General features: G+C 38.1%; 1 protein-coding gene across 1 annotated transcript; it reads left to right on the forward strand.

Annotated features, from left to right (window-relative positions):
* Positions 1 to 1,248: 1,248 nt before the first annotated feature.
* On the forward strand, positions 1,249 to 2,100 carry LOC141631931 (uncharacterized). Its single transcript, XM_074444537.1, has one exon. It carries the CDS (start codon positions 1,249 to 1,251, stop codon positions 2,098 to 2,100), a length of 852 nt encoding a protein of 283 aa, XP_074300638.1.
* Positions 2,101 to 13,429: the final 11,329 nt, after the last annotated feature.

A 13,429-nucleotide genomic window follows, 5' to 3' on the forward strand; every position in this document is an offset into this window, starting at 1 on the left:
GTACTACTTGCAGTGCTGCTCACAGTGCTATTCTGCTCAAACCCATCACTGATGATGAAGTCAAGGCAGCTATTTTTTCCATTCCTGATCATAAATCTCCTGGACCAGATGGTTATTCCAGTGCATTCTATAAGGATTCTTGGAGTATTATTGGTGATGAGGTTTGTCAAGCTGTTAAAGATGTTTTTAAATCAGGTAAACTCCTTAGACAACTGAATTCCACTATTCTTACACTTATCCCAAAGTGTAAGATGCCTACTATTGTCACTCAGTTCAGGCCTATTGCATGTTGCAATGTCCTCTACAAGTGTGTATCTAAACTCTTATATAATAGGCTGACTGAGGTGCTACCTGAGCTGATTAGTTTAAATCAAGGGGGCTTCATCAAAGGTAGAAGTATTTTGGAAAACATTTTAGTGTGTCAAGACCTTGTTAGGCTTTATAATAGACAAGTTTGTTCTCCACGCTGTATGTTTAAGATGGATTTGATGAAGGCTTATGACTCAGTCAGTTGGGAGTTTTTGAGTGATTTGATTATTCCCTTTCACTTCCCAAAACAGTTCAGAGAGTTAATAATGGAATGTGTGACTAGTGCAAGCTTTTCTATCTCCCTTAATGGGGAAACTTTTGGATTCTTTCCTGGTAAGAGAGGCCTTAGACAGGGAGATCCCATGTCACCTCTTCTATTTATTTTAAGTATGGAGTATCTGAGTAGAATTTTGAAGTGTGCTACAGAGAAAATGCCTTTTCAGTATCACCCCCTTTGCAAATCACTTAAGCTGACACACTTAATGTTTGCTGACGACCTATTAATGTTTTGTAAAGGGAATGCACACTCTATAATGCTCTTGCTAAGGGCCTATTCTGCTTTTTCTGATGCATCTGGACTTAAGATGAATGCTCAGAAGTCTAGTGTGTATTTTAATGGAGTCAATACTCAGCTTAAGAGTGATATTCTGTCCATCTCTGGGTTTACTGAAGGTTCCCTGCCTTTTAAATACCTTGGGGTGCCTATTACAGCTGGCAGGCTTCTGAAGAAAGACTGTGTATTGTTGATTGATAAGATAGTGGCCAGGATCAGATGCTTAGGAGCTAAACACCTCTCTTATGCTGGCTGACTAGTCTTAGTGTCTTCTGTGTTATCTACTATGCATAGTTATTGGGCTTCTATGTTTGTTCTCCCAAAGAGTGTCCTTAAGAGGGTTGATGAGATTTGTAGAAATTTTCTATTGGAAGGCAGTTCTGAATATGGTAAAGTGCCTTCTGTTGCTTGGCATAAGGTGTGTGTGCCAAAACAGGAGGAGGGGTCTTGGTCTTAAACAATCTCAAGCTTGGAATATTGCTTTGGTTGGCAAATTAGTTTGGTGGATTGTTGTGCAACCTGATAGGCTGTGGGTTCAGTGGGTGCATCATGTGTACTTAAAGGGCTCTACTTGGCTTCAGTATAATCCCCCTACAGATTGTTGCTGGTATTGGAGGAAGATCTGTAGTGTTAAGGATACTATCAATGGTGGATTTGTTGAGGGTCAGTGGAGTCTCAACTCTGGTTTGTACACTGTGAAGTGCTGTTATCAATGGCTTAGGGAGAAGAAGGAATTGGTGGACTGGCACAAGGCTGTATGGTGCCCTGTTGCTGCTCCAAAACATAATTTTATAGCATGGCTTGTGGCTCACCAAGCTCTGAAATTGAAAGATAAACTGGTTCTGTTTGGTGTTTGTGCTGATGATCTTTGCTGTATCTGTCAGTTGTTTCCTGAAACGCATCATCATCTGTTTACTCACTGCCAGTTCAGTCAGGATCTTCTACAGCTTGTTGGAAACTGGTTGGGTACTGATATTAGTGCTAATGGATTTTTACTCACTATTGCTCGCAGAAGATGGAGCAACACCAGGAAGAAAATTACTACTGCAGCCCTTATTGCTTGCTTGTATTTTATCTGGTTGCAGCGTAATGAAGCTAGGATTAATCATTGCCTCACAAGACCTAGTATTATTGCAGGTCAAGTTCAGGAAGTTATTAGAAGTCGTTTTCAATGTTGTAAACCTGTATGCATCTCTCAAAAAGATGTGCACTGGTTGTCTAAGGTGCACTTAGTTTAATACTTGCACTCAAATTTGTGACTTTTGTATTCAAAAGATGTGATGTAATTTGCGCTTATTAATGGAAAAGCTTACCTTTTAGCAAAAAAAAAATGTGTGATTTCCTTGGGCAATTAACGGTATGAAATGAGTTTTGAAAAAAAAAAAAAATTGAGATGTTGTGGACTGACAGTGTGGATTGATTGGTGATAAGTGTGAGCGATAGCATGATAAGAGAAGATCCATGGTAATAAAGAGTGAGATGGTACTGATATGAAATAATGGGATTTGAGTTTTGGAGCAATGAGACGGTAACCGGACCACTAAAGAGTAGGGTAGAAGGAATAAGGAGTTGAATTATTAATTGGTATTATTGAGTGAAAAGCGGAAAGAAGGATGGAAGTAAGCTGAGAGACCGTCAACCAGAGTTAAGACACATGAAGGTAAGGAAACACGGAAATATGTGATAGCATCATGAGAAGGCGTGAGTTAGTGGTTATATAGGAGTTTCAGGACAACATGTTTGCCATGAGTTTCGAGGACTTAAGGGGAGTAAAAGTTGGAAGAGTATTTGCAAGATATGAGATTTTGGAGGTGAGTTAGGTGGCGATATAATTAAAGGCAAAATTGGGATGAATGTTCAAGTAAATTTTGTGGATGGGTTTGATGTTCGTCATTTGGGTTGTTAACCGAGTTGGGAAAGAACCGTGATATTTATAGGTGAGTGTAAGAGATTTGTTATACGAGCAGTGATGGTGTTGTGGTATTGTCACTAGTGGTTAAGGGTGGTGATTAATAGGAAAGGTAGCCATTTTAAAGAGGTTGATTTTGTAGAGGCCGGATTGGTATGTATGGTTGTGAGGGGGTATACGATGTGATTATAGGAGGCGGTTGCTGGTACTTGGGTACTAATGGTATGGTTACATTTGGCAGGAGGTGATAGATATGCGAATGGCAGAATGTGTTACGAATGGCATGCAAGTTAAGCTCGGGCGAGAGATAACCTTTATCAAGTGGTAACTTACGTGATTAGGATTGACGAGTTGGATGTGATTACGGGTCTATGATGTATATAAATGTTTGTGTGAGGTTCTGACCTCACGAGAAGTGGTATAGTGTGGTAGTTATAAAGTTGTTATCTGAATGTTCTGTAATATATGTTGGGTACGGTAACCTAATGGGATGATATTCAAAAAGTAATAATTGGAGTAATCTGGCATGGCTAGTTATACTTGTATGTGTATTCATGATATATGTTTATTCCGTGAAAAGGTATGGATGGATATTCATGAGGTTCTTATCTGTTTATTCCGTATGATTTGTTCCATTGTGTTCTAGTAAAGCGGTTTTAATGAAGTTTTCTTGTCATGGAAGTTATACTGAGTCAGTGTTTATGGGATTGTATAAGTTGCGATGACTATCGATGTAGCTGTTGTGCCTCGGGTGGTGATCCGGGCACGATTTTTCGTGTTATGATGCGGGTATTTTCACGCTGCGGTGCGGCTGTTGGTGGCGGTGTTGCGATGCCGTCATCGGTTGTGGTAGAGTAGGTGGGATGGCTACATTTTCAAATGAGTATACCAGTCATATAGATCGTTGTTTTGTTTACAGCTGTTTCTTGTGAGTTTCTTTTGGACGTATAGACTGTTGTTTTGTTTATTGATGTTTCTTGCTCGTTTTAGCTTGGGAATGAGCCTGGAGTATGATATGGAAGAGAGTTGGGTATGTTTCGTGGTTGTCATGGTATTGTGATATTCTGTTAATGTGGCATAATTGTAAGAGGGTGTTAGAGTACTTGTAATCTTCTTTTAGAGGAGGCATTGGTTAACATAGTCATGGTAAGTGATTTGTAGAACATGTGTTGTACTGACCTGGAAGCTGCAGGTGATTCATAATCTTTTATTGAGACAGTGAGTATAGAGTGTTGGGAATTAGTATCATGTTAAGTTATGGATGAGTTTTGCGATAATAAAAGAAAATAACTTGAGGATCTAGTGTGAGTGGGTGTACCAAGTGTGGACCGCAAGTATGCTTTTGGTGATAGGTGCTTTCTATAGAGAGGTATGTCGTTTTGCGGTGATGTGGAAGAGTTGGAGTATTGGTTATGCTAAGGATTTTGTGGTATGGGCTAAGTGGTGTGCCGAATGAATTGAGGTATGGGAACTATTAGAGGAGGAAAGACCTGGATATGGGAATGGTTGTAGGTGTTGAGGTTATAGTCGGTTATCGTTGACATGCGGTGGTGATGAGGATTTTGGGAAGTATAGCAAAGGATTTAGTATTAGTGAGTTACGAGGACGTAACATTTATCGTAAGAGGAGTAGGATGCGAAAAAGAGAGTTTAATGATTGTACATGTTGTAGTAGATTTGGAAGTTTGAGTTTTGATGGAGAATAAAGAATGGATTTATATTGTGGTGGATATTGTTAAAAATGTCATGGCCATGCTTGTAGTAGTTCGATGTTTAGGAATACTTCAATACTGTTGACAGTTGGATGATGATGTTTATGAGTCCGATAGTGTTGATAGTTGGATGATGATGTTTATGAGTGTGAGTAAACTTCGAGGACGAAGTTCCTTTTAAGGGTGGTAGAATGTAACACTCCGTTCGATGTGTATGAGTGTCTTGATATTGGAGATTCTAGTGGATAATATGTAGTGAGACGAAGCTAGCGACGTTGGTGGATGGTATTTGGAAATGTATGGAGTTAGGTTGGGTTTCGTTTTGAGTTGTTAGTTGCGTTGTTGTGTTTTGGTCGAGTTAGTATGTTTGTTTTGAGTATGAGTTGAACTTCGGGGACAAAGTTCTTTTTAAAGAGGGAAGACTGTAATGCTACGGTTTTCTATGTCTATGGGTACTCTATCGAGTGGGGCTTACTCTATCGAGTAAATATCTTTTTACGCAAAACAGTAGCTGAACTGATGGGTACTCGATCGAGTAAATGTGACACTCGATCGAGTAAGGGGCACTCGATCGAGTAAGTGACTTTGCTTAATCACCTTTAACATTCTAAAACCTTTCAAAGGGATTGTTTAGCCGGGTTTTGTTAATAATGCGAGAGTAATATAAAAAGGATACCGTCACTTTGCTTAATCACCTTTAACATTCTAAAACCTTTCAAAGAGAAGAATAACAGTTACGTACATCGCATCCATCACATTGTTAACAAATCCCAAGGCTTGGTTTATCGGATTGGCTTGTTCTTTACGCCGTTGTGATCGTTGTGTCGAGGGTAAGCTTCTTATATAATTTTTATAATGTTTTGATAAGTTTGTTTAAACCCTAATTGGGTAGAATTGGGGGATTTGGGTGTATTATGATTAGTAGATGGTAATTATGTGATTATGTGCTATAGGAGGAGGATTCGTAGAGGAAAAGTTATGATTAGCTCTTGTGACGGTCTCGTGTGATTGCTATTCCAGGTAGGGTTTCCCTACTCAGTATTTTTACATGGCATTGTTGATTGTTGGTGATTGTTTGATTGTTGTTGATTGATTATCATAAGGGAATTGGCATTCGGTGATTGTGATTGTATAAGGTGATTGTTGTGTAACAGTATGTGGTTCTCGGGGTGCGTCCCTGGCTGAGTTGAGTCACTTGCGGGAGTGGCTTCACGCCCTTGATTTGCCCTCTGTGGAACCCGCCATAGAGGGGATGTGCACATTAGAGAACATTGGTTTATCGCTTGGATAAGATGAGCGGGGCTTAGGTGGGAACAGCTGCGGTCCCCCACTGGCGGTGTGGAATACTTGTTGCGATGAGTATTTTGGCAGGACTACACACTTTAGTGTGTAGTCAGGTGTGTGGTGATGTGACGGAGTTGGTGGATTGGATTGGCTTGTATTGTTGTTTTATTGCAGCTGTGTGTTTGTGTAATCAGTACTGACCCCGTTTAAATGTTTTAAAAACTGTGGGGATCTATTCGGGGGTGGTGAGCAGTTATTGAGTAGGTATGATTTGGACGCGCAAGGGATAGCTGGGCATGTGTTACCACGAGTCTATTAGAAGTCTTCCGTTGTTATGTCGAACATTGTATTTACATTAGTTAGTTTTGGTTTTGGAACGGTTGTATCATACTTTACAGTTTTTGGGTTTTGATGTATTCACTTAAACTATTTTATTAAAGTACGTTTCTATATTGTCTATTTGATATACATTGCCTCAGGTAACCAAGATGGTAGCACTTCCATGCCTTAAGTGGTCCTGGTAAGGCACTTGGAGTATGGGGGTGTTACGGATTTTTTCAAAACTCATTAGTTTCTACATTATTTGATGATAACAAAATCTGAAACAGCAACCCGTGCAATTTGCACGAGTTTAAAACTAGTACTCTGATAAAGTAATAACCTCAAGAGGATTTATTATGAAGATAACAACAACATGGTATAATTATTACGAGTAGTACATTTATAATCCGGAGAACCTAGCTAGTAGCAAGAGGTAGCATTCACTACCCCAAACATCCCAATTAAAAAATGGTTAAGATTATCGATTTTTACTACCTAAAAATTCTAAAATATAAGAGCTAACGTTGACATGACTTAAGTATAAGACAAAATGAGGAAAACTCGCTACCTAAAATCTTTTTCTAAAGCTGTTGTTACAATGTACATGATAAGCAAAGTAGTGAATACTAAATCAAATAACCAAAAAACAGGAATACTCACTCCATAGGGTTTTTCAATGGAAGATGATGATGCAAGGCATAATCTAGGATGAACTGAGAAGAAAACCAAGTTAGAAATACTTAAAAACATAAGGGTTATTTCATGATAATAATCTAACCTATGCCTCATCTTCTCATATTAATCCATATTAACAATTAACTCAGAATAATCCAACTTATGACCTCATTTATCTTTCACTAAACTTATGGAGGAGATACCTGATGAGCCGGTTACCTTGACTTATTTCTCTAACAACAATCTCTCTCTCCTCTCTTTAATAAAAAAATATTTATCTCTCACCACTCACTTTAATCTAATTAAAATGAGTAAAAACCCTAAAATTGACTTCTCTCTGAATTAATCTACACAATTAACCTAGCAATAACCAAATCATACCCAACTACCTAGCAATTAAGACAATTAATCCGTAATGCCTCGTTCTCTTCTTCTTCTTCACTGTCATACCCAATTACGATTTTCAGTGAAATAATCCAAATCAATCGAATTGAATTCCTTATCTTTTTCCATATTTTCCCCAATTTACCCATTTAACCTCACTAGAAGGAGCACGCGTGGAAAGAGACATCTAAGATGCGACGGAGGAAGCAGCAGATACAAGGGACGAAGTTCCAGCAGAAGATGAAGAAATTGATGACGATGAAGCGGATGCTGATCTAAAAGAAGCTGATCCAGATGATTGTGGAGAAACGCGGGCCCTCTTAAGTATACAACCTTAATCTTTTAATTAATCATACCAATCGTAACAATAACCTACTTTTCATGGCATAATCCTCAATGCGGCACTTTATGCGTGTTATAAAGAGAAATGCTTGAACTGGAATTAGACAGGTTAAAGACTAATTAAGAAAGAAGGAATTCCCCCAACTCATTCATTTGGGTTTAGTTAAACTTAAATCCAAACTAACTTTCAACCCTTAGTTTGTTCTTAGTTGAATCTTAAAGCAAGGGAAGAGGAGAGACTTTAGCTCTTTATACTTTAGATAAGTCTGACGCAAAAGAAATGAATGAAATAGGGGTTTTCTACTTGAATAAAATGAAAATCTAATCACTGCCCAATTCAATCATTTAACAGATCTGGGTAACACACAAACTCAAAATATGAAGAATTTTCCCCCATTCTTTAATTAATCAATACCCAATTGATCAATTAATTAACAAAGAAATTATTGTTGACTAAAGTGTTGTGTGTTAATGTCAGGTATGGATGATGGAGTAGGTATCAGAGAGATAAAAATGGAATGAATAAAGAGTATTTCCTATGCCACTGAGTATAAGTTTGAAATGCCGTGCTAAATGATGAAGGTTATCCAATGATGAAGAGAGTGCTGATGATGATGTTGATGAAGATTGTGAGATGAAGAAAAAATGGAGAAAAGTTATGTACAGGAGGAAATATTGTCTAATGATGGTGTTGATGAAGAAATGGGGAAATTGTATAAAGGGGGGAGAAAACAAAAATAAGGAGGTGACATGATTGTTAACCTGTAGTAATAGGTCAAAAATAGGCAAAGTTCAGTGAGAGATAAATGAGGTTATAAGTCGGATTATTCTCAGTTAATCGGTAGTATGGATTAATATGAGAAGGTGAGGCATAGGTTAGATTATTCCCATGAAATAACCCAAAACATAATCCATGTTTCTTAGTTTACAACGTTTTTCATTTTTTTCCTTTTTTCTTTGAGTTAAGTCCTTGACTATAACTTTAACTTTTACGAGTACAAAATTGTGAGAATGACTTATATAAAATTACGAGAGTCAATCATAATATCAAGGCTCCGTAGTTTAAACCAAAGGCAATGGACAAATGATTATCACCTCATCACTCATCAATTTCACCACCATTTTCATACAGCGGGGGTGGCTGCTCTTTAAAAGCGGTTTCATCCAAAAATGCACGATCCCTCCATATGCCGCAAGTTCGAAAACTTTTAGCTGCCAACAAAACATAAAATCAAAAAAACTGCATTTTAATAATTAGAACTAGTTTTCATACCCGTAAGATAAGTTGCAACTACTGTGTCATGTATTACTTATTTCGAGTTTTATTAACAGATGAGGTAAAATGGAGAGATAATGAAGATATAAATAGTGAGATCTATTTTCATCTCAAATACAAACCAAAATCCCACAAACATATGATAAATTTGAAACAAACTTATCATATTCCATTTTTCATATTTCCATCGTCCTTTCTTCTCCCTCCATCTTATTCCTTCTCTTTTCCTTCATATTTTTATTTTTGCAAACAAAGTGTAAGTAAGTTACATAACTTGATCAATCAATTCAATATAAACTACTTATAGTCCTCAAAACCCTCTTTTGTCATTCCCCATTTATCTCATTTTCTTCCTTACTCCCATTTCGTTCTCCAATATTGTTTTTTCTCCTGTTATATAAAACGTACAAAAGGTATGAGTTTATATACACGATACTTCAGAGGCATTTAGCCTATATTTAAAGTATGTTTAAGTTTTTCATTTCCTCATATTACTTCCTTCAAAGACAATTTATCTATTTACCTTTTCAAATATTTCTCACCATATCAACTATTTTTCCATGCGCGTTCACCCTTCCCAGTTCCCACCAAACTAAACAATCTAACCTGTTGTAACAAACCTCATCCCTATCCGTGAAAAATTTTCCCTATCGATATCTGCTTATAGTCTCTATATTTCACTCTAAAGCGTAAGAGATTAACCCACCCCTCGAGAAACTTACCCCCTCCCCAAAAGCCCAACATAGCCCTACTCCTACCCCTCAGAAAAACACATACCAATTATCCTACCAGATTCATATCCTGCCCATAATGAATAAGACAATATTTAGTAGTTTATATTGAAATTTTATTGATCTTAACTTAAAGTTCTGAAATTATAATCATCAAAATTCTCTTTTGTCATTCCTTATTTGTCTTTTTGTTTTCTTACTCTCTTTTCCCTCTCCAATATGTATTTTTTTCTGTTATATAAAACATACATATTATATACTTATATATGGTTTCATTTATATACCTGATACTTCAAAGAAACTTACCCCTTCAAATAATATAATATGTGTTTTTTTCTCCTTTTCAAATAGTACGACCTTCAAATAAAATATACCTATTTACCAGTTCTAATATTACCTCATCGTATCAATTTTTCACGTGCATTCACCCTTCCTACCAAACTAACCAACCTAACCCTTCTTACCCAACCCCATCTTTATCCACGAACAATTCCCCCTATCGATATCTGCTTATATTCCCTAAATTACACTCTTAAACATTAGATATTAACCCTACCCAATGTTGTCAGGATCGGGATTCTACTTTAAATCGTTCGGATTTCGTGAGATTAGATAGTGGGATCGGATCTTAGGATCGTACGATTCTACGATTCTCGCTAGTTTAGGCATGATTGATGGAACAGATCTCACAAATATGTAAATTAATGTTTAGGTATTTTTCACCGAATTGATTGATTCGGGTTAATACGGTCTTACTCGTCGGATATTCGATTGTTTGTTTGTATGACGGTATTTAAATAAGGAAATAAAGTACAAAATATAAATTAACACGTAGATTTGGTGACGCGGAAAACCCAATGTGGGAACAACCGCGGGAGGGACGGTACCCTGCCAAATATTGCACTAGCTTTGAATAGGAGAATGATTACAACTGTATCGTAATGCTAATCTTGCTAACACGAGGTGTTGATAAAATCTTGAATGAATGAATGTATGTGTGCGTATGTGTATGTCCTTCTTTGATTGCTTCCTTGGCTATTTATAGGGTAAGAACCTTAGACATATCCTACCTTGATTATAGAAAGGGAATATGACTTCCATAATAACTCTTTCCATGTTTGGCCGTCTCCCTCAATTCTCCCTGATCTCCCTAACTTGTCCCTGAATCCTCTTTCCTAAATCCAGACGCTTCCTTCAATGGGCTTCGGTCTCCTCCTGCGCATATGCCGGCCCATTCCTTCTTCTCCATGCTTACTCCTACCGTGGGCTCCCCTTCTCTTTATATGATCCATTTATTTATTAAGTGGGCCTTTCCCTTTTGAGTGATTTTTTAGCTCAAACAGTTTGCCCCAAATTTCTTGTGAAGTACGCTTTGCGGTGTCGAGCAAGGAATTTACGTAGTCGTCTGCCAAAACCCTAAGCCGTCATTTGCACCCCTTTTCATGCAAATTCATCATTTCAGCCGCCCACCTCCTCTTTTCTCGCACCCTACTCTCTCTATCTCCCTTTATAACCCCAACCTCCTTTCTTCACTTCATTAATTACCAAATCACTTCCCATAAAAACTCTCCCTCACCCTTAACCCTCTTCTCTCCTTTCCTTGCCGGCTCCACTACTCCACTCTCTGTCGTTCTTCCCACCAAGTATTTCTTCCTCTTTTTCTTCTTTAATTCCCATTTTCTCTTTCTTCACCATGGGCAAAACCCGACACTCATCATCGACTTCCACTCCCACTGACCGCAATCCTGACCCGGTATTTCCTTCCCGGGGACTCTTCACTCACCCCCATGACTGTGATTCTGCCTTAACCCATGCTGACATCCCTATGATCAAGGGATTGCTTGGTCTTGGTGACGGGGTGGATATCGCCATCCCTGAACCGGGTCAAAAAGCTGATGCCCTTCGTCCATGATGGGTTTGCTTTTATTTATACCCATTTAAATATGGTCTTCACTTCCCTTTTTCTAAACTCGTCCAAGACTTCATTTTTACAAACAACTTTGCCATGGCACAAATTTTAGCCTCTGTCTGGAGGGTTCTTCTTTACTCCTTAGCCGCTTGTCAAAATACTGGCAACTCTATCTCCCTGGGCGATCTGGCCCATATGTACTGATACGTGCATATTCTATACACTTTATCTGTGGTTTTGGCACGTATTTCCATGCATAATTAGTAGCTTAAAGCTACTATTTCTCCCGAAACGGTTTACTTTGCATTTTCTGTGATTTATTGTAGGAATGCGTGGAAGTAGGCTAAATCAAGCCAAGTTCGTCCTCCGGAAGCGAGTTCAGGGAAGCCAAGAGGAAGGAGAGTTCATTCACTCACCTTGGGATGCGTGCAAGGAGTGAAGAGTTGTTCGGAAGCATCAAGGAGCCACTGCACAGCACTTTCAGTCGATCGACTAAGACTTCCAGTCGATCGACCACTGGAGCTTAGACGAAGCTCTTTATTCGCATGTTGATCGATCGACCGTGCGGACCCGATCGATCGACCGATTTCAGTGATGTTTAATTTTCCGTGTTAGACTTTTAAAAGCCCAACTTGTAATTAACTTTCGGTATCTTTTATCGAGTTGAACGCAAAGAACTTTTAGGTTATGTTATTCATTCTGGAAAAACCTGAGTTTTTCAGATCTAGCTCGAGACGGAAACCTTTGATTCGAATACTTTGTTCTTGATATTCAATTAGTAAGCCTTTTATGCAATTCTTCTTTTTCTTATTTTTGCTTGTTAATTTAATTCTTGTTTCATCAATTAATTTCATTAATTGAATTTCTCTCCTTTGTCCTAGTTAGATTTCATCATGTTGAATTTGTCCTTATTTATTAATTTCGCAATTAGTGTAGTCATGATTATGAGTAGGTAATCCTTTGATTGGGAATGAGGTGAACCATCGTATTAAATTAGGATAGTTGTGTAGCATGAGTTCTTCCGTATTGGTCTTGTATCTTTTGATGGACTTCTTTGCTAGGTCGAAAGATTGGTAAATTGATTTATCGCTAGATTTAGAATTTCTCTTGAGTGAAAACTTTGATGAATTCTAGGGAATTTATAGACCGTGAGGTTATTTGAGCTTTGATCGCAAGATTAGCTTATTTTCCCTGAGACCATGTTGTGAGATCTCTGCTGCTTGACTGACCTGTTACTTGCCATGGTGAACCGAAATTCCCGATCCTCTCTTTATCTTGTTAAGAATATTCATTTTTGCAATTAGCCTTTTAGCCAACCAATTTCAAAACCCCCAATTAATTGTTACTTTTATAGACTGATAATTAGCAAACAAAATCAACCTTGTCTCTCTGTGGTTCGACCCTTACTATCACTAGCTATAGTTTTAGTTTGGAATTATAAATTTAATTTTGGTACTAAACGACGGTATCAAATTTTGGCGCCGTTGCCGGGGAGACGGTGTAATTCTGTTTGCTTTATTTTAGTTTATTTTCCTTGTCTCAAGGAACTTTTGTTCCTTGAGGCCGTTGCTTACCTTTGCTTCTAGTTTTGCTTTTGCACAGTTAGAAGACAGGTTTTGAGAGGAAGACTTTAGTACTCTCACTGTGGAAATTATGGCTATGATATATGATAATTTTCAGCCAAAGGAGCACCACCTTCCAAAGGGGCAACAGTTACCTACCCCTTCTACCGGTAAATTCGAGTTTCGTTCCTCTTATATTGATTTAGTGGAACGGAATCGATTCATGGTCTACCAGATGAAGACCCCTTGAAACATATGGAAATTTTCACGGACTATTGCTGTTCAATACCTATACCGGAGGGGGTAACTCAAGATGAAGTAAAGGGGTTCATGTTCTTATACTCCTTGAAGGATTCGGCGCGAGATTGGTATCACTACCTCGATAGAGTAGCAGCTGGAGTCACTGATTGGACATCTTTAGCACTAGCCTTCTACAAGAAGTACTTCCCGCCTTCGAAGACTG

This window comes from Silene latifolia, chromosome Y (genome assembly GCF_048544455.1).
Source record: "Silene latifolia isolate original U9 population chromosome Y, ASM4854445v1, whole genome shotgun sequence".
NCBI classification, from domain to species: Eukaryota; Viridiplantae; Streptophyta; class Magnoliopsida; order Caryophyllales; family Caryophyllaceae; genus Silene; species Silene latifolia.